This window comes from Branchiostoma floridae, chromosome 18 (genome assembly GCF_000003815.2).
Source record: "Branchiostoma floridae strain S238N-H82 chromosome 18, Bfl_VNyyK, whole genome shotgun sequence".
Classification (NCBI taxonomy): domain Eukaryota; kingdom Metazoa; phylum Chordata; class Leptocardii; order Amphioxiformes; family Branchiostomatidae; genus Branchiostoma; species Branchiostoma floridae.
In genome coordinates this window covers 11,271,620-11,297,975 of record NC_049996.1, presented here as the reverse complement: position 1 = coordinate 11,297,975, position 26,356 = coordinate 11,271,620, and the positions used below count along the sequence as shown (strand labels likewise).

Genomic DNA, 26,356 nt, shown 5'->3' with positions numbered 1-26,356 from the left:
CAGCATTTAAGGTTAGCTGGCTGCAGTTCTATCGTGCTCTGCTAGAGGTCACTCCATACACATAATTGACAGGTGGGTGGTATGCTACATTTGCCATCATGCAAAACTCCATTTTCTATAAAACTGGAAAAAAATATATGTGTACATTGATTGAATAATATGATGTCCTTTTTGGAAACTTGTATTATAAAACAATGATATTAAAGATGATCAGCAAGTAAAAACCAACCCAACACAAAAAAGTTTATTGAAAAAAAGTTTTATTTTTCCGATTCTTTCTCTTGTGCCAGTCGATGTATCCCATGGTTGTCAACTGTCTCAACTGGTTCTTGGCATGGCTCCAGGACAACGTTGACCATCGCCTTGGCAACCGTTTCCACGGGAACGGAGACCAGAGTGGGTTTGAAGTAAATGATGGGAGCCAACAACACTCGGAAGAACCTCTCAGCTATCCGGCTTTCCTCACGCTCTGCAATGAGTAATCTGACGGGGAATATACAAGGCAGTTTTTTTATTACGATCCTAAAAAAAGTATGGTCAGTAGGTTATGGAGGCATATCCCCTTTTAAAGCTTTGGGCTAACAATGTAACTGTGTTAAAATAAAGGGGACCAGTAGTACATAGACTTGGTGTGTGTGTTTATACTTGTGTATCACTATTTCTATTGCAACAGAAGTGAGGAGAACAGGTTGGAAAACAATTTATGCTTATAATGTAAAATGTCTTTTGCCAGTGGCCATCCCAAAGAAGCTACTTCAAAGGGTTGGCAGTTTTTTCTAGTGTTGGTCCGAGCAAGGTCCTTGGTCCGAGGTAACCAGAAAGACAACATTTTTTTCCTAAAGCCTTAAAAGTGGCATCAAACTGGTTTCTACCAGTTACATTTGGTTTGGATTCATTTATTCAACTGTTGATTAGGACAACGCAGATTAATTGATAAAATGAAGTATGACACTGCCTAATGAGGCTTATGATGCTATGTGATAAAAGCAGTTACAAAATGTCATCTACCATACTTTAAACCTCTCTGTTGACTGATGCATTATTTTTTCTACTTACCCTGGTCTGAAAATTGACAGCCTCTGGAAGCCCAGTTCTGTGCATTCTGCTTCAACTTCACCCTGTGGATGGGTGAATGATGAAAGGAGGTGTCAATTAAAATCACTGTACAATTGTTATCATGAAATGCATTCTGTTCATTTAATATTACCTGAATTGGCTGCATAATGGCTAGTATAGATTCACCTAGTATGTTTAAGCCATCATTGCTAAATAGTATGAGTTAAGAATTTAAAAATCTTTTTTAGTTTCAATGTTGTTGAATGTATGAAGGTCTCTGTACTTTAATACTTAAATATACAAATTTTGCTGACATTTGATGTTAATATATTGATATGGAGGGCTACTACATTCCTGCATTGTACCTTGACTTTATTGTAGAGTAAAGATGAGTTCTTGTCAGCCCCATGAGCAGATATAAGTAAGAAATGCCTGCAGCCACCAGCTTTGGCTAGTTCTGCTACCTTCATGATGTAGTCACGGTCCACTCTTCTGAACCCCTCCTGCAAGCACAAGTAAAGCACACAACATGACAAGACAGTCAGACATGGTTAATGTCTATCAATGTCTATCAGTCGTGACTTGACAAGAAAACTCCAAGATGAGATCTACCAGGTTGACTAAGGGACAGTGTGCATCTCGAAAGCTTCCCATGCTATGAACTGTATGAATTTAATAAGTCAATTAGTCAAGACACCATTATCATCATCAGTCAAGCCCTTTTTTCTTCTTCTTGATAGGTTGTTCAGCCATTATGGCCACTTGACAAAGTCAAGTAAAAATGGACCAATGCAAAGTTTATATGATATCCTTGGTTTAACCAGTATTTTTTTTTCACTCACTTTCCCCACTTTGGCTCTGGAGGTCCCAAGACAGACGAAGCCCACACTGTGACCTTTGAACTCATCTGCATAATCCTCCAACTTCTCAAAGTCCAATGTCTTCTGTTCCTGTAGAAGAAACAGCAAAGTCAAGTTTATTGGCTTATCTATTACACATAATATCAAATTATTATTTCAAATGGAAAAGATGGAGGTTGTGTCTAAAGTTGCTTGTAGAAAACTGAAATGAAAATTCAAATAAGATATTAAATAAACACTGACCTACCAGCATGCTGTATTTGTCCCCTTCATACTTATCAAGTTTCCTTCGACCAATCAGAAACACCTTCTGGAAGATGTTCCGGTTCACAAGTTCTTCAACCAATGCCAGTCCAGTTCCGCCAGAATATCCCACCACAAAAGCTGTCTGATTGGTTGATCTGAACTCATCTTCCTTGCCTGGAGCTGCTTCGGCCATTCTGTACGATTTGTAGATGTCAAAGCGGCGAATCAAAGTTCTGTAGCAAACTGTGCTTTATGTTGGAAATAAGGACTATGAATCAGATTATATCTAAATGTAGATTTATTCAAATTAGACCTAGGAAATGCTAGAATCCTGCCAAAACAGTCACACATGCATTTACAGATGATCAGGATCCCCTTGTGTATCTTCCTGGTTGCTCTCTGTTCATCTCTCCAAACATCTGCTTGGAAATTGGAGTTCAAAGTCCAAACCCTAAAACAACAATTAAGACCCCAATTCGATGTTCACAACATTTGCAGAACAATTCACAAGTGCACAGCCTGATGAATGGATATATTCTTACCTTGAATCAATAATTCTACTGGATAAGAAGTCCAAGACGTCCGTACAGGTGCTTAACCTTATTACAGACTTCCTAATAAAAATCATACCGCAGCACATCTTTGTTCTTTGTATCCCTCCACTTAAAATAATCACCATTCTTAAAGTTAAACGCAAACATTTGTCTGGAATTCTGACATTCAGCAAGATCTCTACTGGTCTGTATACTGCATAGATATTTTCACTTGAGTATTTTCTTATTTTCCCACTGGACTGTCTTAAATTTCAGTAATTGAACTACTTTTTCTCTAACATAATGGGGTTGACATGAAAGAGAGAGCTCAGCTGCAGTTCTCTATTACGTTACTAGAGGTCGCTGCAACTATGCATGAAGAGGAGGGAGAGCAGCTTTCAGTCAGAAACACAGCCCGGCTTAGGTAAATGAATGACTGAAATTGCGTCAAACATTTGGTCACAAAACTGCAAAAATCCCACAGTCTCCCTTCAAAATAATCAGATAAAATGTTCCAGCATCAGAGTACATGTACTATGAGCTGTATGAATGAGATGTATACTGCAAACCTTTTTAATTGGCCAACAGGCTCATAAATGTTTTCCACAGAAAAAAACCTGCCTGTTAAAAACAGTAGATGGCATTCAGCACCAAGGACAGGTTTACTTATAAGGTGTTACAATGTGTTGCTCTTGTGTATGCATGGTACAAATCTTCTTACGGGGCCACGAGTAAGTTGAAATGTTTTACACAGAAAAACAGGTCTGGTAATGACAGCGGATGGCAGTCAGCACCAAGGACAGGTTTACTTTCGTGTTATGAGGTGGCAAGTTATAAATATGTGTTTTGTTATTTTCACAGGTCTAATTCTAATTGGTACTGAAAAAATCGAACAACACAATTCAAATCAGGTAAGTTTTATTCCATTTGGTTAGTAGTATGCAATACATTTTGTCCTGAGATCACATCTTAAAATCATAAAAGAATTACTACAAAATCAATCAAATACCATAAGTAAAGTATGAAGTCATCGTACTGGTACACAAGATGATAATATGCCAGCTTGAGCATAAATATGCCAGCTTGAGCATAATTGCATCTGAGTTATTGAAACAGAACTTATCATCTATCAAATATCTTCCTAGATAAGTCTAAGGATTAAAATTTGGAAGTTAACACCAATTAGGAAGTTCCAACAACAACAACAACAACAACAACAACAACAACTGGAAGTTTATGCAAATTTGTTGGAATAAAATCATAGTAAAATAGGAAGGATACAACAGTACTTCATACATGATAGTCTATAGCAGCATATGTGTACTTGCAATTATCAGTACTAAATAATTCACTGCTTTTTCACATTTTTAACATTTTGCAAAACAGTAAAATCAGTACAAAATTTCCACCATAGGGATGAGTAGAGATACCACTTGAGTTTGTTCCCTACATTGGATATTGGTTATCATGGTGCAAACAGAAAGCACAGTTAGCCACCTTCTTGCACAGTGGGATCTGAACATGTAGAGCATTATCAACAACAGTAGCTCACTTTCCCTACATGAGTGAACATGCATAGTGTAGGGATGACCCTTCTACTTTGGTTATTATCTATACTGTTACACAAACTATATACTTTGGTTAGTGATAACCCTTAAATTTCACTTAAAAGCAAGAGACCAGCACACAAAATTGCTGGAAAAAAACAGTCACTATTGAAATGAGTAGAGTTGCTATCAACATGACTTATCCTTAGCCAATAGATGCACAGCTTTGTTTTCATAGATCTCCGCTGGCTTGTCGCTTGGCGTGAGCACTGCATTGACCATCGCCTTGGCAACAGTTTCCACGGGGCACGTCATGACGGTGGGGGCGACGTACTTCAGGGGCGCGAGCACTTTACGTACGAACCACTCTCCCGGTCTGCTCTCCTGACGATCCACCATCAGCACCCTGATGAGGGAGTCAAACAGATCACAAAGTTACTAGGAGAAACATGGACTGGCAATCTGAATAAAGGTTCAAAAATTTGAACTTTGCGGCTCCAGATGTCTTACTGAGGGATGACTGCAGTGCGATAGATGTCAGTTAGCTGAGGAATGAGTCCACCCTACTATATAGAACATGGACTGATTGTGATACGTGAGTTGCAAATACAATAGTTTTGGTACAAGTGCTACTCCTGTGCATTAAAGATACATGTACCAGTATATATATATATCTGGATAAAAATGTTCCTAGACATATGAGACTTTGGGGTACTGCTTGTAAGCAAAACTGACAGATTTTTCTAAAATTGAAACAACATTGTGTACTAGTCATGTTGCCAATAGCTAAGTGAATATTAAAGTGGGTCTATCCCACTAAGCACTGCCTATTTAATATTGATGCTGAGAAAAAGAAGAGTCCTTTACCCAGGCCTGAAGATAGACAGCTTTTCAAACCCCACTTCTGTACACTCAGCTTCCACCTCTCCCTGTCGATAGTTACAGAGGTAGGCAACAATCAAGTTAACATTATCAACTACACATATCAAAAGCAAATATGTAGTACATACTACATGTAATGGGATTAATGAACAGAAAACATAGCCTGCTGTATGATATGAAGACAAGATCAATAGAAATAACTTGTTTGCAGCTTTTAACAAATACTTAATACTAGATCAGGCTACATGCTGGATGACTACTAGAAGAGTATATCTATTCATGGCCAATGGCCCAACGCACAGGCTCAATGGCCAATACACAACAATACATCTAAAAATGATGAATGACAATATCTACAGGTATCTACAATGAATAACTATGAAAAAACACACTTGAAACCTGACCCAAAGACAAGGCCTCTTCTATCTTTTGGAGGAAACACTGCTATTGCGCAACAACTACTTTAAAGTTTATGCCCCTTTTCCCTCCGAAGCAAGCACACTTGCTCTCACCTTGACTTTAGGGTACAGGAAACTAGACTTCTTGTTTGCTCCTTGTGAGGACTGTAAGACGAAGTGACCACAGCCCCCTTCCTTAGCCAGCTTGGCAGTCATCATGACATAGTCGTGGTCTACTCTCTTAAAGCCCTCCTAAACAGCCAACATGAAGGATAAGAAGAAACAGAATGATTTTAGAATAACAAAAACAATACAAAGGTCAAGGTAAAGCATTGAATTGTCTTCTTCAAAATCGTACGTTTCACCATTTCATCTCCAAATAATTTGTAACCAGGTTGCTGAACATTAATGTAGAGTGTAGTTGATGCATTCACTGTGAAATGCATTTGGCGCCTTATTTTGAGCCTGACAAATATAACATAATATGAAGCTGCTGCATTTCTGAATGCATTTCTGAATTTAGCATAGAGCATTGATCATGTGACCACCAAGAACAACCTTTGTAGTAAATTGTACATCAGAGACTTTTCTAGCCTTACTTCGAAGTACAGTTTGTATTTTAATTCTGATCCCTTATGCCAGGGAACTGTTAGTGACGTGACTTCAGCTGTAATCCAAGACCATAAAATTTAGGGTGCAGAATCGTCACAGAATAAAGATGACACCACTGACCACTCCTGCCTTCCCCCTGGTGGTCCCCAGACAACAGAACCCAACACTGTGTCCCTTGAACAGGTCAGCATGGTCGTCCAGCTTCTCATAGTCAACTACCTTCTGCTCCTGAAAGACATACAAAGACAAAGTTACTAAGTGTGAGAAAGGAGTAGAAACAGACAGAAACAATATATCTTGACTCCCAGGATTTGAATCCGCACTGATCTCGGGCCGCCAGCTCACAAACCCAGACGCTAAACCATTCGGCCAAAAGGCATAAAGCCGTTTGGCGTGGTCAGTTTAGCAGTCCATGAACCCCACTGTTACAGTTAAGAAAAAATTTGAGTCAACAGCATGCAATAAGATAGATCTGCACAAAATGATGATGAAAGTTCTATCTAAGGAAATACTGTAAACTGTATAACGATATGCTTAGTCTGACCCTTGCCTCTTCCTTCATGACCTCAATGAAAAGTGGCCTGCAGGTCGATTTGAGCTTTCATCAATAAACAAAAGTGCAAATTAAAGGATTTCAAATTAAAACCATCTCGAGATTTGGGAAGAACCACTTACTAGTTTATTGTACTTTTCCCCCTCATAGTTGAGTTCCCTTCGACCAATCAGAATCAGCTTCTGGAAGATGTTCCGGTTCACAAGCTCCTCCACCAAAGCTTTTCCAGTTTCCCCTGTATATCCAACCAAAAAGGCCGTCTGATTGGTCGATCTGAACTCATCTTCCTTTCCTGGAGCTGCCTCAGCCATTCTGTGGAATATTCAATGATTGTCAATGCATGTATATTGACAAAACATATTTTGTTGTTTACCTTTGGCAATTTTTTTCTGTGCATATGTTTCTGTGTTTGTGTGTGTATGTGTGTGTGTGTGTCTGTCTGTCCAAGTCTTTTTTAACCTCCTTGGAAAGACTTTTAACCTCCTTGGTCTGTCCAATGAGGTTATGGGCATCTGTGTATTTGCATTGTGGGTTGATCTTTATGTAAACCCAACACTGTTACACTTATGATATGGTTGTTGCAAGGAGGTTATATCACATAACCTCCTTGGTTGGTGGTAGGCGTTGGTAGAATGAAGAAATGACCAGCTTATGGGCCCTCTAGCAGCTTTTGGTGGTATTTCAGTACTAGTAGGTTCATTGTTATTGATGAAGGCATGATACATTTTTTTTGTCAAGTTTATAATGATTCTAGTCAAGATTCCATTCGCTTCTTTTTTTTTTCACCTATGAAATTTGCACCAACCTTCCTACATTGACCTCTAGGTCGTTTGGGAGAAATTTGCACAGTCATTTAACGTTGGTCCCTTTATAATTGAACCAAGGCAAGATTGAACAAACGTTTAGTACTTTACATAACATTAGATTGCAATTTGAGGCCTGGATCACTCTCAGATCATACCTGCAAATTTCTTCTTGTCTCTCTATCGGGGTCACCTCAAGCCAGGCTATCAGAATTCCCAAGAAAACCACAAAACCGGCGAAAACTGTGGCTCCGACCTGAAACATCAGGTTGGGGAAGACCCTGCTATACCGGAAGTGGCCGCAGGTGTCGTGAACCAGGATGGCGCGTCACGCGTCACATGATGGCCATTACATCTATTGGTCATACTCGTCAATATTGTCTATATTTCTGGAATGAATAATTCGAAATGCAGTATAATGCTCATAATATTTGTACCAAGCGCAGCATAATAATTATTAAGAGCTTAAGGATCAAATTTAAAGGATTTTTGGGACGTTTTGACGTATGATTTTAAAGTTGTTGCTATTTGTAAGGGGGGTACTAAATTGCTGGAACAGCAGATTCCTGGGTTAGCCGACATGGCGGCCTAGCGGTGACGGAAGGAGGGGATGTTTTGGACACGATTTCTGCTATTTTCCAGCCGATTTAGCCGCTTCTGGTGCATCTAGAGAAAGAGGTAGGATTTTAGAGTTTTATTGATTTGTTATCCAATATTTTTGATCCCGATCTGTGTAGTGATCCGCTATTATATCTGCGTGGATTTTAGCGCTCGATCGGCCGATGGTCGCGTGACACATCTGTAGTAGCGGTGTCAAAGTAGCAATTTGTAGTCGTTCTATGTGATTAAGGTATTTCTTAGACCACCATTTAAGGCTATTTAGGTGTTAAATTCATTATTCACCTTGATACGTATGTGTGGAACCATACAGGTGTCACATAATGAAAGTTTAACTGAAATCAACTGTCATTTTCTACCGCAAAATAGCCAACAAAAACAAGATTTGCAACAACACAAACAAAATCGCCAACTTTCACTTCGCGAAAGAAAAATAGGGTCGGCTGACTTTCCTGTGTGCTGAAAAAACATTTCAATTTACCGAGGGACTGGTTCTCCTGCGTGAACGAATATTGGATTATGTAGATTGATTTTGGATATACCTGCATTTCGAGACGGTCCGCTAGAAATCTCCTGGGACACATAAATTTGCAAAATAGGGTTTGTGCGTTATGTTTATCGGGGATTCGCTCAATAATGATGAATTATTTATAAAGCTGTCCCCTCCTCCCGAAGTTTGACCAAATTTGGTATGATGTTCATATGACTCAGCTGCGATGAGACCATCCTTACCTTTCCCGAAAAAAAAAACACCTGCAAAATATACCCAGTGCATTTGCTGTGCATTTTCTGGAATGAACTCTGCAAAAAATTATACCTTTTGACACAGCCTAGGAAAAAAAATATTATAGAAGTTTTGATTTAATATTTTTCTGACCCGTTGTTGTTAAGCTCCCACCTATACCTGATAAATTGCCACTCAGGAATGAATAGTTGTTTGCTACTTATTTGCCATTTGTTCATGTATTTTTTTAACATCGATTGACAGTCTGCAAAGCAGGTTGTCATTTTGTTTCCAAGCCTACATTCATTACCAGAATGAATGTAAAAAATATCAGGATTAAGATCTAAAGCATGTGTATGTCATTTGTATGTGATTGCTATTTGTTAAGTTGAAGGTTCCAACAGGTGGTGGTCCTCATACTTCACTGCCTGCACGCTAAGGAGTGATGTCACTTGGAACTATTTTTAGCACTGAGTCACTCCTGCCCCCACAGGTTTTGCCTTTTGTTTGGTGGTAGTCAGGTTACTGAGTTTATAAACAGTGGTGTCCTCATGCCCTGATTTCTCCAACAAGATTTTGTTGTAGTCCATTTTCTTTCGCAGTTACACACTGGTTTTCACACCTTTGTCAGAAACACTTGAGTGTGAAAAGTTGATAGACCAATCTCAGCTTTACCACATTTCCATTTGAGGGGGGTTGGCATTTGATGTGGCATCGAGATCAACACTTTTGTCCTTTTGACTGCCGGGTCGGCAGGAAATGTCTTTATTGTCTGTAAGACAAATTAAGTTGCATCATCTTTTGACAAAGGCTGTTGTCGTTATGACAAAGGTGATGAAATGATGATTTTAGTTGCTCACATACTAGCCAATCAGCCCAGGACAGCGGAGTTAGCCTTACATAGACAGCTGACATACAAATAACCGACATATGAATTCAAATATCATCAAATACAAATTGTATTTGCATCAAAGCTTGCTTCTGGTTCTACACGAGCGTTATATAACATTTTGGTTTCGGACTTTGTTCCCTTTGCATCACTTCTAGATTGTTTGCTTTACCATAGAAGGATCTGCAGCTCATGTGCAAAACAAATATCAGAGACCTTTGCCTTTTCTGCTGTGAGTCACGTTCTGTACCTGAGGGTCGGAAAAGTGTAGGTTTGGTAGCCTCTGGATTAGAGCCAAGGTCACAACAGTCAGTAGCAGTGGGCACAGAGAAAAGCATCCAATGCAGCACAGATGGCCGGGAGTGGGAGGTAAACTGGCAATAGTTGTGGTTACTGGTGGTATGTGTCAGTAGGGGACTGTTTTTTGGGACATGTCATCATCCTGCATGTGGTCTAGCAGACAATAAGGTAATTGTACGTATGACTTTGACTTTTTGACCCTGTAGTGTCATACATTTATCAGTACTGTAGTTTTCATTGTTGTTTTAGTACCTTTGCGGAGAGTCATAGTCTATATAGACTGACTGACATTATGTCAGTAGAACATACTGATCATCAGTCTGATGATACAGCAGGAAAATGAGTTGGCGGAGGAGTCTGCAAGCTCGTGACATTTTCCTCAGAAATATGGCCGATGTTCTCGCAATCTTTGTAAAAATTTGCGGCTGTTCGTAGGTTTCCGAGCCCACACAGTTTTATACTCAGAATACTAGAGTAGAATTTCTGATAAGAAATATTGTTGGATCTCTGGTGATTTTAGAATTTGGAGAACTACTTGGGATCAACAAATAAGTTGAAGTTTGAAGACTATTTCAACTCTTTATGCATGGTCTGTTGCTTTGATGTTATGATGAATGTATTGTTATGATTCTTTTGAAGTCAGTTTATCATATTATGTTTTCTTTGTCAGTTTTTGTCTGCACAAAATGTCTTGACTGGTATTGCCATGCCGTGTCTGCTGGGTTAAAGTAGCTTTGTAATTTGTGTTGGTTAATTTCTTCATTTCACAGTATATTACAAGTTATTACCTCACCCTTGTAAATGAGACTATGTCATGCGGTAACGCAGGTAACGGTTACCGTGGTAATACCATAATCAATGACGTTTCATGACTGACTCAGATGAGGTGAGTGGTCATTTTTAGCCGCTTCTGGGGGAATCCCCAGTTTATCTATTGTGTTCGCTCAGCAGTGTGTGATGACAATAGGTGCTGGTCTTGTGCAGATTACGTGTTCATTTTATAGGTGGAATGCCGACAGGAACAGGTAAGGGCCAGGCATTTGCTTTGCTTTGATGAGGTTCATGTAGAATCATCAATTTTTATTTCATGGAAGGTGAGGAAAACTGTTACAACAGCATACAAATTTTGTAGTCTCTTAGATCTACTTTTAATAGGACATAAGAATTTTCTTGTACACAACCAGTTTTTCTCACCTGCTGACGTTTAATGTTTAGAATAGATTACCTACTTTTAATATATAGAATAGATCATATCACTGATGTATCTTGTGATGTGAAAACTTGGTACTTACCCTACCTATACTACCTTTCTGGAAGCATCTCAAGCCTGTAGCCCCAATCCATGGCTTAGTATGTTCATTAGCAGCCATCAGTAGACTAGTTCTATGGTATATTTTATTTTTGGATAATCACTTTGGAAACAGGAAGACGTCATCAGGAAGCGGTCGTTGAGACCTTTGTGTAATTAGACTCACTCGTTTGGTGAATTGGTGGACTTTTTTATGTAAATGGAAATAGGAAGTTTATGCAACTGTAAGTTAGGTATTTCATTTTTGAACAATTACTGGTACTTTGACAACAGGAAGACAGGTTGTTGAGACCTTTGTGTAATTAGACTCACTCATTAGGTAAATAGGCATTATTTATGTAGGGGTTATTTATGAAGTAGTAAACAGGAAGGCTGTACGATCATGTTCAAGCCTGTAGTGTCTTGTAAGTGTGACAGTTTCCATGTAAATATCACAAGTTGGTTTCTTTTTTGGCAGGATGGTCGGCTTCCATGGCACGGTGGTGCTACTGTGTTAGTGTAATGGTAGAAGGAACGCTGTAATCTGAGTCTCAGAATGAAAGCTAGGCTCATGTTGCTATTTCCTGGGTTATTTCTGTAGAGGGGGACTTCCGTGCATTGATGCTTGTGTTCTGGCTGACTAGATCAAAATTACAAGGAAGGAAATATCAGATAGAAAAATTACCCTATCAGGGCTCGTGACTGCGACTAGATTTGGTCGCAATGCGCCCGTAATTTTAATAATGCGCCTATTTTTTAAACGATGGTCGCACGGCGCGCCAATAAAAAAAAATGAGCAACGCCCTTATTTTCCCCCGAAAACTTCGCTCAAAGTTCAAAATTCGCCGATTTCGGCCTTCACCGAGCCGCCATTTTGATTCTAACTCAAGTCTCGCGCAAGTCTCGCAGTAACTCACATCTCGCGAATCGCGAGAGTCGCACCCCATTGGCCATTTCGGCGTGACGTAGCTCGCCCGGCCGCCATTATTGGTGGAATATCTGACATCCCCGCTGTGATCGCGGGAAAAATCACGCAGGAAAGCTTCAAAAGCGTGTAACTTTGACGAAAACTCATCGAATGCCTAAAGTCCTTGGTGATAAGTACATGTACAGGATTCTTTTGGAGGGTTTTTTTGCTTGTTTGTCGGTGGAATGCGGGAAAATTAACAGCTAATGCGACGATGACAAACTGGGGAGGGGGGCTGTGTCGCCACTGAAGTCGTAGAAAATGTTGAACGGAGGTCGCGATTTTTTCACGGTTCCTTCAGATATTACTTTTGTTGCAGTCTTTATTTTCAAAAGACTGATAAATAGATGTTGTTTGTTGGGAAAAGTTCGATTGATTTGCCCTTCGAACACATATTTTCTGCTACATTTTTTCAACTGAAAATATGAATTGTTTGTACACAGATTTTTTTATATAAGTTAACACTGATGTTACAGGCTACAAGTAAACCTCTAATTTTCCAGTGCATCTATTTTCAGCTATGTTCTTAACAAAGTAGAAGAGATACAAAAGAAATACAAGATGTACCTGACAGTCCTGGCTACACTTTCTCCTCTGTTGGTTTGCAGATTTTCTTGTAGACTTCTTTAGTTTGTTGTTGTTGTATATGTAACAGTCAAGTTTCACCTTTAGCAGTAAGGTTAATTTACTCTTCCTGATTGTGTGTATTAACTTATGAAACATTATAAAAATCATATATTGTAAGGAATCAGTGTTATATTACTTGAAAGTGATCTCATGTATTCTCTTGTTTCTTGTTTGGTTACTGGGTAACTATATATAATATATAACACCCCTGATTAATTCTTTAAGCCATACCCACCTCTAGTCAAAAACATTGATTATTGGAGTAATATTTTGTATGGCTTCAGACATTTGCTTGTGCTCCCAACCTTTCATAGTGGTGCTCCTAACTTTTTGCTGGCGCTCCTAAGTTTTAGGAGTTAGGAGCGCCATGCTCCTAGGTCAAAAAGTTAGTCTGGAGCCCTGCCTATGTTGCATGTAGATAGAAAAAACAGCAGACACCTGACAAATTGTATTTGTGTTTACATGATAATGTTGAAATTAAATCACTGACAAAACATCCATTTTTTGTAAACCTATAGGTAATACAATTATACTAGTATGTGCATATGATTTACCTGCAGTACATTTAATAACTTGCCAGTACACGTACACCTACTCAGAAGTCAGAACTAGAAAACTGAAAAGAGAATCAATTTTGTTGAACAAAATATATGTCAAAGCAAAATCGCACAGTCGGCTTTTATGTGGCCTTGCACGTCTGTATGTGCATACGATTGACCTAGAAACTTGCCAGTACATTTGAACCGTGGAGCTACTGAATCTTGTTGACCTATTTCTCCTGGTAATAATGCATACATTTTCACACCAACTGGATTGAGCCACTATCAGTTTGTATCAGTGTCATGAAGATTTGTGATGATGATGCAGTATAATTACTTTTGATGGAATGATGCTTTTTCTTCTAGTAGAAACCTATACTTTACAGTGTAATAGAGGTCAGTGGAACAAAATTTTATTGCACTAACAATATTAGAGATGTATTTGGCTGATAACTGTAATATTTGTGTATTTTTATATTTGTGTATTTACTGATAAAACAAAGATATGACATTATGTTTGATCATACCTTACCATGCCAAGTGTTTGGAAATTCTGGTCAGGTTTGCCCTGTGCAATGTTAGGTGCTAACAATTTAGAGAGATTTTCTGAGTTACAATTTGGAGAGGAGATGTTCTGAGGTCAGATTTCAGTTTTGAGAGGAGGTGTTCTGAGTTCAGATTACAATTTGGAAAGGAGGTGTTCTGAATTTAGATTTGAAAATTGAAGAGAAAGTGTCCCCAATCTCAGTTCAAATTGCTAAGCTTTGCTTCTACATATGCGTACATTATGCGTGAACACCTTATGTCTAATTCCTCTATCGTACTAACCGACCTGGGGCATCAAAGAGAGCAGCCACCAACATGCAGAAGCAGAAGTTGATGGGACATTATTGAGTAGTGCGGGGGTGTGGCAATTTGCAGTGTAATGCCTGGAATATTGAATTCCTGTGTTTGACCGATCACTGCAGTGATACACCATGAATTTCTATTGCTTTTATTGAACCGCAGTTGCGCTCAGGTGGACAAAGGGACTGTCCCAATTATCCTGCTAGGTTGAGATAGGTTTGTAACGATAGTATTTACGCATCTACACATGTACATTCATGTTCACCATAACTGTATGGCAGTAAGTTGTTGATAATATCCACAAGATTAATGTAACCTGCTATTGAAACAACTACTGGAGATGTTTAGAAATCTTTCTGTAAAGCTATTTGCTTTTCTGATGTGTCATTTTCCAATCATGAAAATGATAATATTAAAGATTTAACAAAAATGGCCTCCATTGTGTGGAATGTACACCATTCCATCATTTCTAATAACACACATTGTGCTTGCACCACATTGGAATTAATTGCATCAAACGTATAGAACATGACCAAAAATCAGTCTATGTACGTAGTACATTCTTGACACCAACACTTTTTTGATTCACAGAAGTCTAATTCCTCTGTTGAATAGCACCATTTGATATTAAAGGTGCTAATGATACAAATATTGGATAGTGAGTGTGTGTGTGTGTGTGTGTGTGTGTGTGTGTGAGAGAGAGAGAGAGAAAGAGAGAGAGAAAGAGAGTACATTGCAGTGTTTTCCCAGGCTACAAATTACTTCTTAAGTTTCCAGGCAAATAAAGAAATAGCCAAGGATTTGATTTTCCAGAAAAGGCTTTGAAAGTCCATCTGATGCACAAAAGACATGAGGGCTTATGGAAGATGGAAATCATGCAGATGATCTGTTTGTGTTGCCTGCTTTCTTGGAAATGGAAGGTGATGTTTGCTGTTGTAAGACACCACCTTGCAAGTTGGCACGGTACTGCAGCCTCAGCCCTGCTTCCCATCGTCTGTCTGGTGCCCTTATCAACAGTAGTTGTACATCCTTGAGGGATTATTTAACAGAGGAGTCCTGAAAGTCACAGCGGGTGGAGGGCCATCTTACTTACGTAGGGCGCCTGAAGTGCGTAAATGTGACGTCAATATCAAGCATTAGTATTCGTGCCACAAAAGGCTGCAATTGTGTGTGATTGCCTCCTCATACTTCAGTTACACAAGATTTCATGCAAATTTGGAAGCAAAGTCACCTCTGCTGCTGAGGGAATGCTCTGGTGAATGTGTTTACTCCAATTATCGATAGCATGACAACTTAAGGTGTAGAATATATATATGTACATGTATTATTTGACCTGGATGTCAATGATATGAAAAATATGCTGATTTTAATTTCATTTATGATTCTTATGGTGTTTTCTGTCATTACAATATCATTATAACATGATGTTTAAGAGCATGTTTGATTTTTTTTATCTATGATCTCTCCCAAAAGTTGCCAATACCATCCTTACTAATACTAAAGGTCTTATGTTCGACGAGTGCCACAAAATCTATGGTATTTCTGCTTTCCCGGTCACACAGCTTCTCCATTGTCAATACTGATAATTCTAATCCCCGATCAATTTGGGTATGACGCCAGCAAGGGTCAGCCAAATCACAGGCCGTGTGCCCATGCATGCATAATACATGAGGCTCTGCACCAAGCGATAAACCCATTTCTGAGAGATAAGTCCACTCCGGCAAACTGCGCATCAGAATTTCCTCTCCCTCGTGTGACAATTGACGTCAGTAGTTCTGTATTCCAGTCTTGTCTTGACTTGCGTTGCACTGACTACATAGTGGAAGGAGTTGACGTCAAGTCTTGTATATTCCAGTCTCGTAGGTATGCATCGCGCGGGTCCGTGCATACGTCAGGAGTAGGACGGCCCGCCCCGGACCCCTTTGATCGAGCGTGCGGGGCTGCAGCATGCATAAATGATGTGATTATGGAACGGGTTGAAACTTTGACGTCACTAGGGCTTCGTTTGGTAATGACAATAAGCCTTTCATGATAGCCATGGCAGAAAAATGAAAGATGATGATAAGGTATTTAGTAAGAAGACATAGAGGACAAAAAAGGTAAAAATGCAGGCTAGGACTTTGTATCAACTGGGTTGAAACTTTGACGTCAGTAAGGGCTTCGTTCGGTAAGGACCAATAAGCCTTTCATGATAGCCATGGTAGAGAAAAAAAACTTGCTCCAGGAAGGTGATAAGGTATTATGTAAGAGGACATAGAGGACAAAGGTAAAAATGTAGGAATTTCTATCAACTTCATTGCAGAATATTTTTTGTAGAAGATCATGGAAAGGGTTTAGAGGTTGAGTTGATTGTGGTGAACACACAATTGGGAGAATTGCTTTTTAATTTTTTCTTTGCATCCCTAACATGATATGCATCACATACTGAATAAAGTTTTATTTCCACTGATATTTCAGTGACTGTCACCTTCCTCAGGGCAAGTCTGACTGGTTCTCATTAATATTGTGCCGCAGCAATATGTATGACTGCTTTCAGATGACAATTATTGCTGTGGTACAGTGTGAACCATTCAGAATTGCCCTGAGGAAAGTGACAGACGGTCACCGAAATGTCGGTGAAAATTAAGCAGTGGTTGTGTAAAAATTTAAAGAGTCTCTTTATTCAGTGCATCACATTTTATAGGCTCTTGGGAAGATCTATAAGTACATACTTGTGACCGCCAGTAGAATAGAGAAGAAATGATTGATAAGATCTTGCTTGCATGCGGCAACATTTTCTAGATCCATGTGCTTGAACAGGAAACCTCAATTGGTATCACAGGGAGCTTGCTTTCAAAGAGACTATTTTTCGCTGAATTGTGATTCCCTATGTTGAACAATCATTCTGTAATCTATCTTGAATATGCTCCTAAAGTACCAGCATAGACAACCTTGGCATTCAGTAAGCTTACCTTCACTGGAGTCATCAATCATCTAAGGGTATTGACTGCTAAAGGCGGACCCCCTCCCTCGCCTCATTTCAGTTTGCTCGGTCGGTTGCTAGTCTTGTTCTTAGAAGAAGGTTCTTCATACCAAGTCAATTATGGAAATGTTGAAGAAAAGATTTATCATCATTTGGATATTGATATGGTATTATTTGATATGGAATTAAAGTTTTAAACTGCATGTTTGAAATATTTTTGGAAGGAAACCTTAGTCATGTGCAGTTGTTAATTCAGCACCAAGGACAGGTCGTGCCATTTTTTGTCAATTTCAGTTTTGAAACTGTTGGTTGTTTACTGCTGTAATTGTGTGCCTGCATACATACATTTTAGTCCAATATGCTTATATCTATGTTTTACAAATGATCAAGCATGGCATGATAGAATCAGTATAAAATCACTCAATTTGGGTTTTTCTTTCTTTTCTTATGTCTTAACTTCTGACCAAACATTAGGAAGATATAGTGTACCTTTGGTGTTTCTTGCAGGTTGAATATTGAAAGTCAGTCTTTCCCAGTTATGTACCATTTATCTTAAGAGATAGTGTTTTTATACAGGTAGACTCCGAAGAGAAATGTGTTAATGAAACTACACGCACTGTTAGAAATGATTGATAGAGCAGTTCTTATTTCTAGCAAAATAAAGAGCACTTTGCTGCAGCGTAGCATCATTCAGTTTGTGCAGCAAGCAGTGTAGTAGACCTGGGAAAGATTTCACAAGGAAACCCTTGCTTCACCTTGTACTCCCCTTCTTCTGCCCAACTATCCCTCCACCTGACCTTTGCGAGAAAATTACTTGTCCGGAAATTTGCCTCGGCGTAGTGGAATCGGAGCCATTTAGGGTGATGTATTCGGTGGGACTTTGTTGCCTAATCTTTGTGCCCCGCATTGACGTCACAGCCATCTACGCATCATTTTCAATTTCTATTCATAAGCATCGGTGGGGCTCTCGGGGGAATCTGTTCCGCTAAACTGGGTGCAGGGCACGGTTTCTGTCGAAGGGTGGGAAAATCTGCAGAAATTGAGGCTGTGCCAGGCTGGAGTCGTTTTAAACTATTGAAAATGTATTCCTGTAGGACTTTTATTTTGGTTATCATTTATCATTCATGTAAATTGTTATTGTCTCAAAAAGTCTACCTATTATAATTTTTTTTAATCTAAAATGTGATGTCGAGCTTTCAGTGTACTTAAGAAAGTTACTTCGTAGTTTCATCAAATGCTTGAGATATACGTTGCCAGCAGAATACCGATTTATGACATCTTGACAATCAAACTCACACAGATGCTTGTCTCAACACAGACAACCTTATTCATTTGGAAAATTTGATATAATGATACTGAGGAATACTTTTCAGGTACTTCTATGTAACGTATGTTAGGAAGATCAGAATTGAAAGACTATGTCAATCTTATCACTAATGAATAATATCAAAAAATAATAGTACTACTCCAGGAGTCAGAATGATATTTGGATTGGCATGTGTCTAGGACTAGGATTAAGAAAGTGGGGTCAAAAAGGCCCCCCGCATAGAATTTACTTTTTTTTCAGCGGTCACAATGCTGCCCAATGTAACACCTTGTGTATGTCATGAGTTATGTCTATGGGATACCCCATGTAGAGAATACAAAGTAGTTTTATCTGCCTTTATTTAACATGCTGATGGTGTTTGCAATTTGCATGTGGAGCAGAAACAAAGCCCTTCATTAGCCAGAGGATATGTTTATCAATATGGTAAATCTCCAGCTAAAGAAGTTTTCACTCTTATAATTACCTACGTATGTTACCAGTGCTTAGTCTTAGATGTCTTTGAAATTAGATATACATGATCATCCTATTTTAGATTTTTCTCATAATGGTTTCAAGAGTCAATGGTACAATGTCAGATATTGTTTCACCTGTGTTTAACTTTTAGTGGATAAATGTGACTATTAGTATGCTGTTATCCGTATAATCTGTTTTGGCAAAACTGCACAAATGTATACTGGAACAGTAAATGCTACTGAAATTAGTCCTTAATTTGATTATGGCATTTGATCTTTTTTCCTTTATCAAGTTACCATTTGTATTCATGATTTATTATTGTTACATGTGGTGGTATTACTTGGTTTGTCCAATTTCATGTGCATATTTTTCCTTCTAAGTTCTATGTGTAGTTATAATCTTTTTATCTTGTGCTTCTCTGCTATGTCTATATTTTGATATGACTTTTCTGCAATGTTTTTGATTGCATGCACCAAAATCAAATTGCCTGAAGTAGTTATTTTTGCTATAACGTTGTCGCATCTTCTCATAACGAGTTTAATGGCAAAATAACCCAATTCATTAGGTAGAGTGCATAAAAGGAGCTTTGTTTCTGATTGAGTTTCTGGTATAAAAAGCAAATCATTTCAACTGTAAGACTCTGAAATTGACATGTTTTTGAAATAGCAATATAATTATTGCCTCTCTCTTGATTTTTTGCCACTGAGACTTGTAAATTATCATGAATATCAGTTGCATACATGGCCAACTGCATTTGAAACTAAAATTGCTAATGTAATTATGCTTTGCCATCTTTTCTGTAGATTAGATTGAACTTGGTCATTTACCATTGGAGTTCATTGACAAGTAAACAGTTGCCTTTATGTAATATCACTGTCATCATGTTTAATCGTGTTGTACAGAAATGTAATCTGTCATAATGTAATTTTAGAACCTGTATGACTACTATTACCCATTGATGTTTGGTATATAATGTTTGGGAGGAAAGTTGATATTGTTCTGGTCCGCTTTCATAACATAGCTGGCTTGGGGTTGTATTACACTTGCATGTAACCCTGAACAAATATATGTATAATGTTAAAGCATAGTATACATAAATATCTTATGATTATGATATATGAAGGTGATATGACGGATGAACTGTAATCAAGGGATTGTGTGCATAGTTACAGATACAGATTTTTATATGTTGTGTCTCGCCAAAGTTCATGACTGACATTTTCAAGACTTGACTAGCTACAAAGGGAAAACACAGGTAACACTTAGTAACCCGGATTCTGACCCAGGTTGCCCTGTGGACAACCTTGGCTGCTGAAAAACCCTGATTCAGTACACAGCTGTCTTCCGGTTCAGGGCAGTGCAATACCACTTCCACATTCCTGGCTGTTATTCTGGATACCGTGGGTGTATGTTACCGTCTGCGTGTGACCCGTCTAGTATATGGTTAGCCACAGCGGAAGTAACGACAAATTTGTGGGTCAAAATGTATATATGGAAGCGTCATACAGACCGATACAGTGACAGTGTCAATTTTCTTTTAAGCAGAGGTACTGGTAGAAAGGGATTTTATCATTGACTTGTCTAGTTTAAACATGTGAAAAACATGATTTCAACATAAATGTAGTGTACACATTGAATGACTACAGTAAAAAGCAGTAACTGGGATCTTCATACATACAAAATAAGGTCCAAAGTCATTGACAAAAGTAGTGAATGGGTGTTATGTAAAAGCTATGCAGCATAGCAAACAGACACACCATATGCATGTGGGCATTTCTTCCCCAAAGAAAAATATGAAATATTAATATGATGGTACAGACAATATAATATGGGGGTACATCTGTGGATCATGGAGTTGATGTAGTCAAGATTTTTAGGAGGCGTCTCTTTTTATGTACATTTGTGCCTGTCAGTCATCTATAAATGAGTTCTGATGAATGCTGGGCAAATTACACAGAGTCACGCTAGTATTACCAGTACCTTGAAGTATTCCTTTTAAGCACCAAGTATCAATACAGAAGGCCAAGGTGAACCACACACAAACTTTGGCACAGAAAGAAAGAAAGGATAGATTGTTGATAAGGCGCCATAAAAGATGGCAGCATATGACCTTATGTGGCTGTGAATGACCTCTGCCGGGGTCCATGAGAAATGAGTGGACCAGGTGACACATACCCTCCGTCCTATGTAATCATGGCCCATGTTAGTGCCTTTCCCTTAAAAATAACCCCATGAATGTTTATGGAACTGTGTGTTTGTCCCCTCACATTCAATCTGCTTGGCCCACTAGCGTAGGTAGGCTGGGGACCACTGGCTCTGTGGCTGCTTAATATTCAGTGTAGGTGGCTTTTATCACTGGATTTGTTTGTAATTTTCATATCTTCAATGTTCTGATGCAACATTATAGTGTATATAAAAATTTAAAGATGTTTTGGTGAATTTCTGCTGGGTATGATAATTTGTTTCCATTAATATTCATAGCATAGGAAGTTTCATTATATTTTTGTTTATTATGCCGTTATGTTTTAAACAACCTCTGAAGTACGTTAAATATGTATATATCTTGGAGTCAAATTTTCAGTACATGTAACACTATTTATGTTTTGGTACATTTCTTGGAGACATAGTTATTTCATTGCTGCCAGTTTTTCCTACATAATATTGTTATCACCCATCTTATTACCACCTGCTCCCAGTGGGTATTGAAATGAGAGTCAGTGGTTCCCCGGGGCATTCCTGGGTTTCCTACAGGCCTTGTGTTTGCCTATGATATATAATCCATCCATGTACAGCACAGGGAAGTAACAGCTGGCTTTGTGTGTGCTTCCCATCCTTGTGGTGTGAGCTGCCGCCTTGCTTTATGTCACTCGTAACCAACATTGTATGGAGAAGAGAATAAACATGGGGCAGTGAGTTTATTCTCTATCACAGGTATGGTAGTATCAGTTCACATCAGATTACTTCATGTGGGAAATCGTATATTGAAAGGTTTTACATATTTATAAATGTATGGCATTTTATTATGATGGTGCACATTACAGAAATGAATGTTGATGATTTTGTATGTCTACCTTATTCCGCGTTTCACATGTTTCTTGTTGCCAGAGTTAAGAGATATTGAATAATGATAATAATAGTCACCAGGTGTATTTTGCCAGCCAGTAGGTACCCAAATGGAAATATTTATGAATGGAAATATTTTTCTATGGATGTTATTTCAGAGTGACTGGTATTCATCATTGCTACATAAGCCTGTTCATAAAAACATTTATTGTTATCCTTGCATCCCTATATCTTATTGTTATCCTTGCATCCCTATATCTTTTGATTACCTGTAGGAGATCATTTCAAAATGGTAACATGTGTGTAGTAGACCTTTCCATAAGCTAGCAACAACAAATCAGGTCTCAGGTGGCAAAAGATGTTTCTATAAATGATATTTACTGCCAAGGGATGAAAGGCCTTGTAACTGAATAACCTGACCATGTCCTGAAAGAGCCTTGGGTTCTATAATCTATAGGATAACAGTCCTTGGAAGTCTTTTAGTGTCATCCTTGAATGAGGCATCAGACCATGTAATCAGCCTTCACCTTGGACAGTTGTTAGTCTGGATCTCAGGACATCGTTTTGAGGCCTGCTGGTTTGTCTAATCAAGTTAGTCTGGAATCAGGGCATGTCTGGAATCCTAGATTTAATTTGGATTCTACTTACTAGACTTAATCACTGGAGCGTTAGGACAGTTACCTTATATAAGGTCAATGAAATGTTTTGGAATTACTCTGTATTTTGTGTAGTGTAAACTTTGGATCAAGGTTGTCTGTGGCACTATTTATTTTTATGTGATGTCTGGGATGAGGAAGTTGTCTCTATTTCGTTAGCATAGCTGTCAGGACATGGGTCAAACTTCATGGTTATGATGCTGATAGCTATTTATTTTTGTTACTTATCTTTATAGTTTATACTGTCTATCTAAATTTGTCTAGACAAAGTTTTGATTGCCTTCTGCCATCTTATTTTTGTTTTTGTTGTCACAACGCTTTCTATCAGCCACAATGACAATATTGATTGCATTCATTGTTGTTGGAATGAAACTAAGTACTAAAATTGAACATGATTTCACGCAAATATTTGATCAGACAAAAAAAAGCACTGTAGCTGCCCACGAGTTCCTTCTTAATCTTTAATAATTTGTGTGTCACCAGTTGTAAATCCGAAACAATCCAATGCCGTTTTCCGACGTGCACAGAACTGCCGCGACCCTCCCCGCCTGAATCAGTGCTCCTCCATGTGTAATGGCAGGTGTTCTGTCGAACCTGATCCTGTGTCTTCCCTGGTGCCAGCATGTCTGTCATTCTCCTGGGAGGATGTTCTCATCTCAGCTATGTGGATACCCTTGTCTGATCCTGTACAAGATACAATTCAGGCTTTTAGCTAGGATTTTATTTTACGGTATCCTTTCTTGGTGAGTCGCGGTAGTGATGTACTAGTAAATTCCACTATTGTAGGGGGGTCCGGGGCATCCACCTTCCATGGTGCAGAGTTTTCGATTAAGATGGTGCATTCTAAGGTATCCTTAGGGGCAAAATTACTGTCAGAGAGGCAAGCACAAATGACATGGTGGCATCCCAGTCATTCAGAATCTTATGCTTGTCAGAGGATCGGCTCCCAGTGAAAGGACATCTAATTCGACCAATTCCTTGTTATTTTTAGAACAGCGCATCCAAATGACACCTGGACGCATGCCTGGCTAAAATCCTATGTACAAGATACTCTGTAGTAAGTCCATGTTGTTGTTCTCCTCCTGCAGGGCACAGCAGCTTGTAGTTTGAGTGAAGCGCCGGTCGCTCCTCCCACCTATGCACACAGAACCTGTCATGGCCGCCACGGCGGTTGCCGACCGACCCGACCACGCCATCCTCCACAAGGACTCGCCGATCGACAGCCGCAACGTCCCCTCCCACATGAATATTCTCACCAGTAACGACGTCAACGAGCGCTGTAAAAGTCCCGGCGTACTCAGCACAAGCACCGACACTGAGAACTTTGCCAACAGGTAAGCTACGCATAATATCATGTAGTAAGTTACATGTACATGAAATGTTAATAACAGTACTCTGTCTCACTCTGTATAATACAGTAATAATTCAAAGATGTATGTATTGTATAGACAATATTCTATTTTATGTATGTACAAAGTGTTATGTTTGCGTATGTATTTACAGATGGATTGCCTCTGAAAGGGAATGCATCCTTATGTGTTTGTAGTTTTGGTCTGTGATATTTTTGTACCAATAGATGAACACACTTTGAACTGGTCCCTTTGAACTCATGAAAAGGCTGCAGGTATACCCTTGGGTGTCTGGTCACCATGGTTACCAAGGTTTGCCATGCTTGATTGGCGCCTATGGTGTCTACCTGAAACCCCCGGGGACAACTGTCAGATTAGAAAATCAGACAGGCAAAGTCCTCTTCTGCCAATCTGGTTGGGACTAACACTAATCTATGCCCATTGTAGGAGCACTCAGTTGAGAAATGATAGCTATATGTTTATGTGGAGCCATTTAAATTGTATATTATGATGTCTAGGTACCTTTTTAGAGATTTTAGTCCCTCTACAGTCATGCACATCAGTGTCTACAAGAGATTAGATTATGATTGAAAAGGTGTCAGCCTTTTATTCCTATGATAGACAGAACTTTGAATTTTTAATGACTTTGCCTGAGCTAGGTTTAGTTGTTTGAAGGTAAGTCAGCACCTGGGACAGCAACCATTTCTGTACTAATGTTGCAAACACCTCTATAACCGGTTTGCCATTTTGACCTTTTAAACATGGGAGGATCAGAATAATCAAACATTTCCAAGTCTATCTGTTTGTCACAGATGAGGAGGTTTTCTCATGTGTTCATCACAACCTAAAATCTGTGTTTCATCAATCATGCAAGCTATCCAATACTTTTATGAGAGCTTCGCTTGCCAGTGGTGGTGGGTGGATGTAAAGGGGATATGAAGTTTCCTTATCAATGGTTGACATCTACCTTTATATGATGGAGGAAAAATTTATTACTTTGACCTATTTGTGTGTTGCAAGTCAGGATACAATTTCCTTGCTTTAGCCTTTTGATACAGGGTACAATAGAAAATGGAATCAGTTGCATGCCTCAGAAGAAAGGTGTTCGTACAGTTTATCAATAGTTGCATGGATTGCTAGAATCCTGCACATTTAACTAACCAGTTGTTGTATTTTTTGTATAACTGTTTTTACCTTTTCATACAGTACAACTTACAGAACTTTCGTAATGCGTTCCAAGTTTTAATGATATAATGATTTTTTTTGTGTTGTTGTCAAATGTCATTGAAATGGTGTTGGACAAAAAAAGAGATCGACACATTTTTTATGAGTCCATCATCTGATCAGATGTCGAAGTCTGTGCTTGTTGTCATGACAACAAAGGTGCTTAGCTGTACTGGAATGGGTGATGTGACCCCTGAGAGAAGCGTGGTGTTGATTTCTGTGACTATAGTATCACTTTTCTACAATTTATCAGTATCTGTTACGTAGCATGTTGATTTGATCTAAGTTTAGAGCTAGACCATCAAGGTTACTGATAAAACACGTTTTTCTAACTAACCTTTTATGTCCAAAATTGTAACCTGATATGAAGCTTTCAGATACCTTTCCCAAAAATATAATCTTTTACGATATTTCCAAGTATAGATATTTTGTGATTTTCTTTTCCCACCATTCTTTTTGACGATCTTCTTTTTCTCTTCTCTTGTTGTCTTCAAAGTACCTAGCTTAATATTCAGATGCCCAGTTCCAATCAGCATCGACACTGAAACAGTTAAAAACCATTCTTCAAAGTTTCAAACAAATTGGAAGCTGGGCTGGACAACTTCTGAAACTAGTCAATTGTGAACTCTTTGATCTTTATTGTTATAAAGTAATCTTGTCAGTTTTCTCTCCTATCCTTGAATTTTGCTATCAAACCAGTTTAGCAGTGCTGTCTTTGTATACATCACAGGGTCACTTCGAAGTGCACAGCTGATTGAACAATTATGACAAATGCCACAATTGCGTTCCCAACATCCACCTGCATTATCTTTCATAATGAAATCATGGGGCAGCGTCTATTCGGTTTGGAGAGACTCAAAATGCAATCTTCTCAAGCTGCCATTCCCGCCAGTCGAACATAACGGAGCTGTAACCACGTTACTGTCAAGTTCTATACATGTATGTACACCAATGCCAGTAGTGCTGTACAAGGGAAAATGTTCACATAGGTTTTATGTTTTCAGATTTTGCCATAACCTATTCACCGCAAATTT

General features: G+C 38.8%; 2 protein-coding genes across 7 annotated transcripts in view; one reads left to right on the top strand and one right to left on the bottom strand.

Annotated features, from left to right (window-relative positions):
• Positions 1-245: 245 nt before the first annotated feature.
• Positions 246-7,836, bottom strand: LOC118405404. Its single transcript, XM_035804902.1, has 11 exons — positions 7,649-7,836; positions 6,810-6,999; positions 6,255-6,362; positions 5,637-5,774; positions 5,110-5,171; positions 4,433-4,648; positions 2,164-2,410; positions 1,899-2,006; positions 1,422-1,559; positions 1,057-1,118; positions 246-483 (listed from the first exon to the last, which is right to left on the bottom strand). The coding sequence occupies exons 1-11, from the start codon at positions 7,753-7,755 to the stop codon at positions 261-263; spliced, it is 1,599 nt and encodes a 532-aa protein (XP_035660795.1). The 5' UTR covers positions 7,756-7,836; the 3' UTR covers positions 246-260.
• A 152-nt stretch (positions 7,837-7,988) lies between these two features.
• Positions 7,989-26,356, top strand: part of LOC118405660 (mitogen-activated protein kinase kinase kinase 12-like) — a 36,848-nt gene continuing 18,480 nt past the window's right edge. For 4 of the 6 annotated variants that reach the window (XM_035805242.1, XM_035805244.1, XM_035805243.1 and 1 more), the window contains exons 1-2: positions 7,989-8,168; positions 23,838-24,083. In XM_035805242.1, the coding sequence (XP_035661135.1) occupies positions 23,887-24,083 (197 nt within the window). In that variant the 5' untranslated portion in view covers positions 7,989-8,168; positions 23,838-23,886. Of the gene's footprint in view, positions 8,169-21,276; positions 21,369-21,825; positions 21,962-23,837; positions 24,084-26,356 lie in introns of those variants that run through there. The other 2 variants (XM_035805240.1, XM_035805241.1) reach the window with 2 other exon arrangements.

What these genes read in the sequence shown, in the direction of transcription:
- LOC118405404 (XM_035804902.1), bottom strand. Translation starts at nt 7,755, where the DNA reads ATGTTTCAGGTCGGAGCCACAGTTTTCGCCGGTTTTGTGGTTTTCTTG. An exon ending in TCCTGTACCCTAAAGTCAAG is followed by an intron (nt 5,172 to 5,636) that starts GTGAGAGCAAGT and finishes AACTATCGACAG; the next exon opens with GGAGAGGTGGAAGCTGAGTG. An exon ending in CCAGAGCCAAAGTGGGGAAA is followed by an intron (nt 1,560 to 1,898) that starts GTGAGTGAAAAA and finishes TTGTGCTTGCAG; the next exon opens with GAGGGGTTCAGAAGAGTGGA.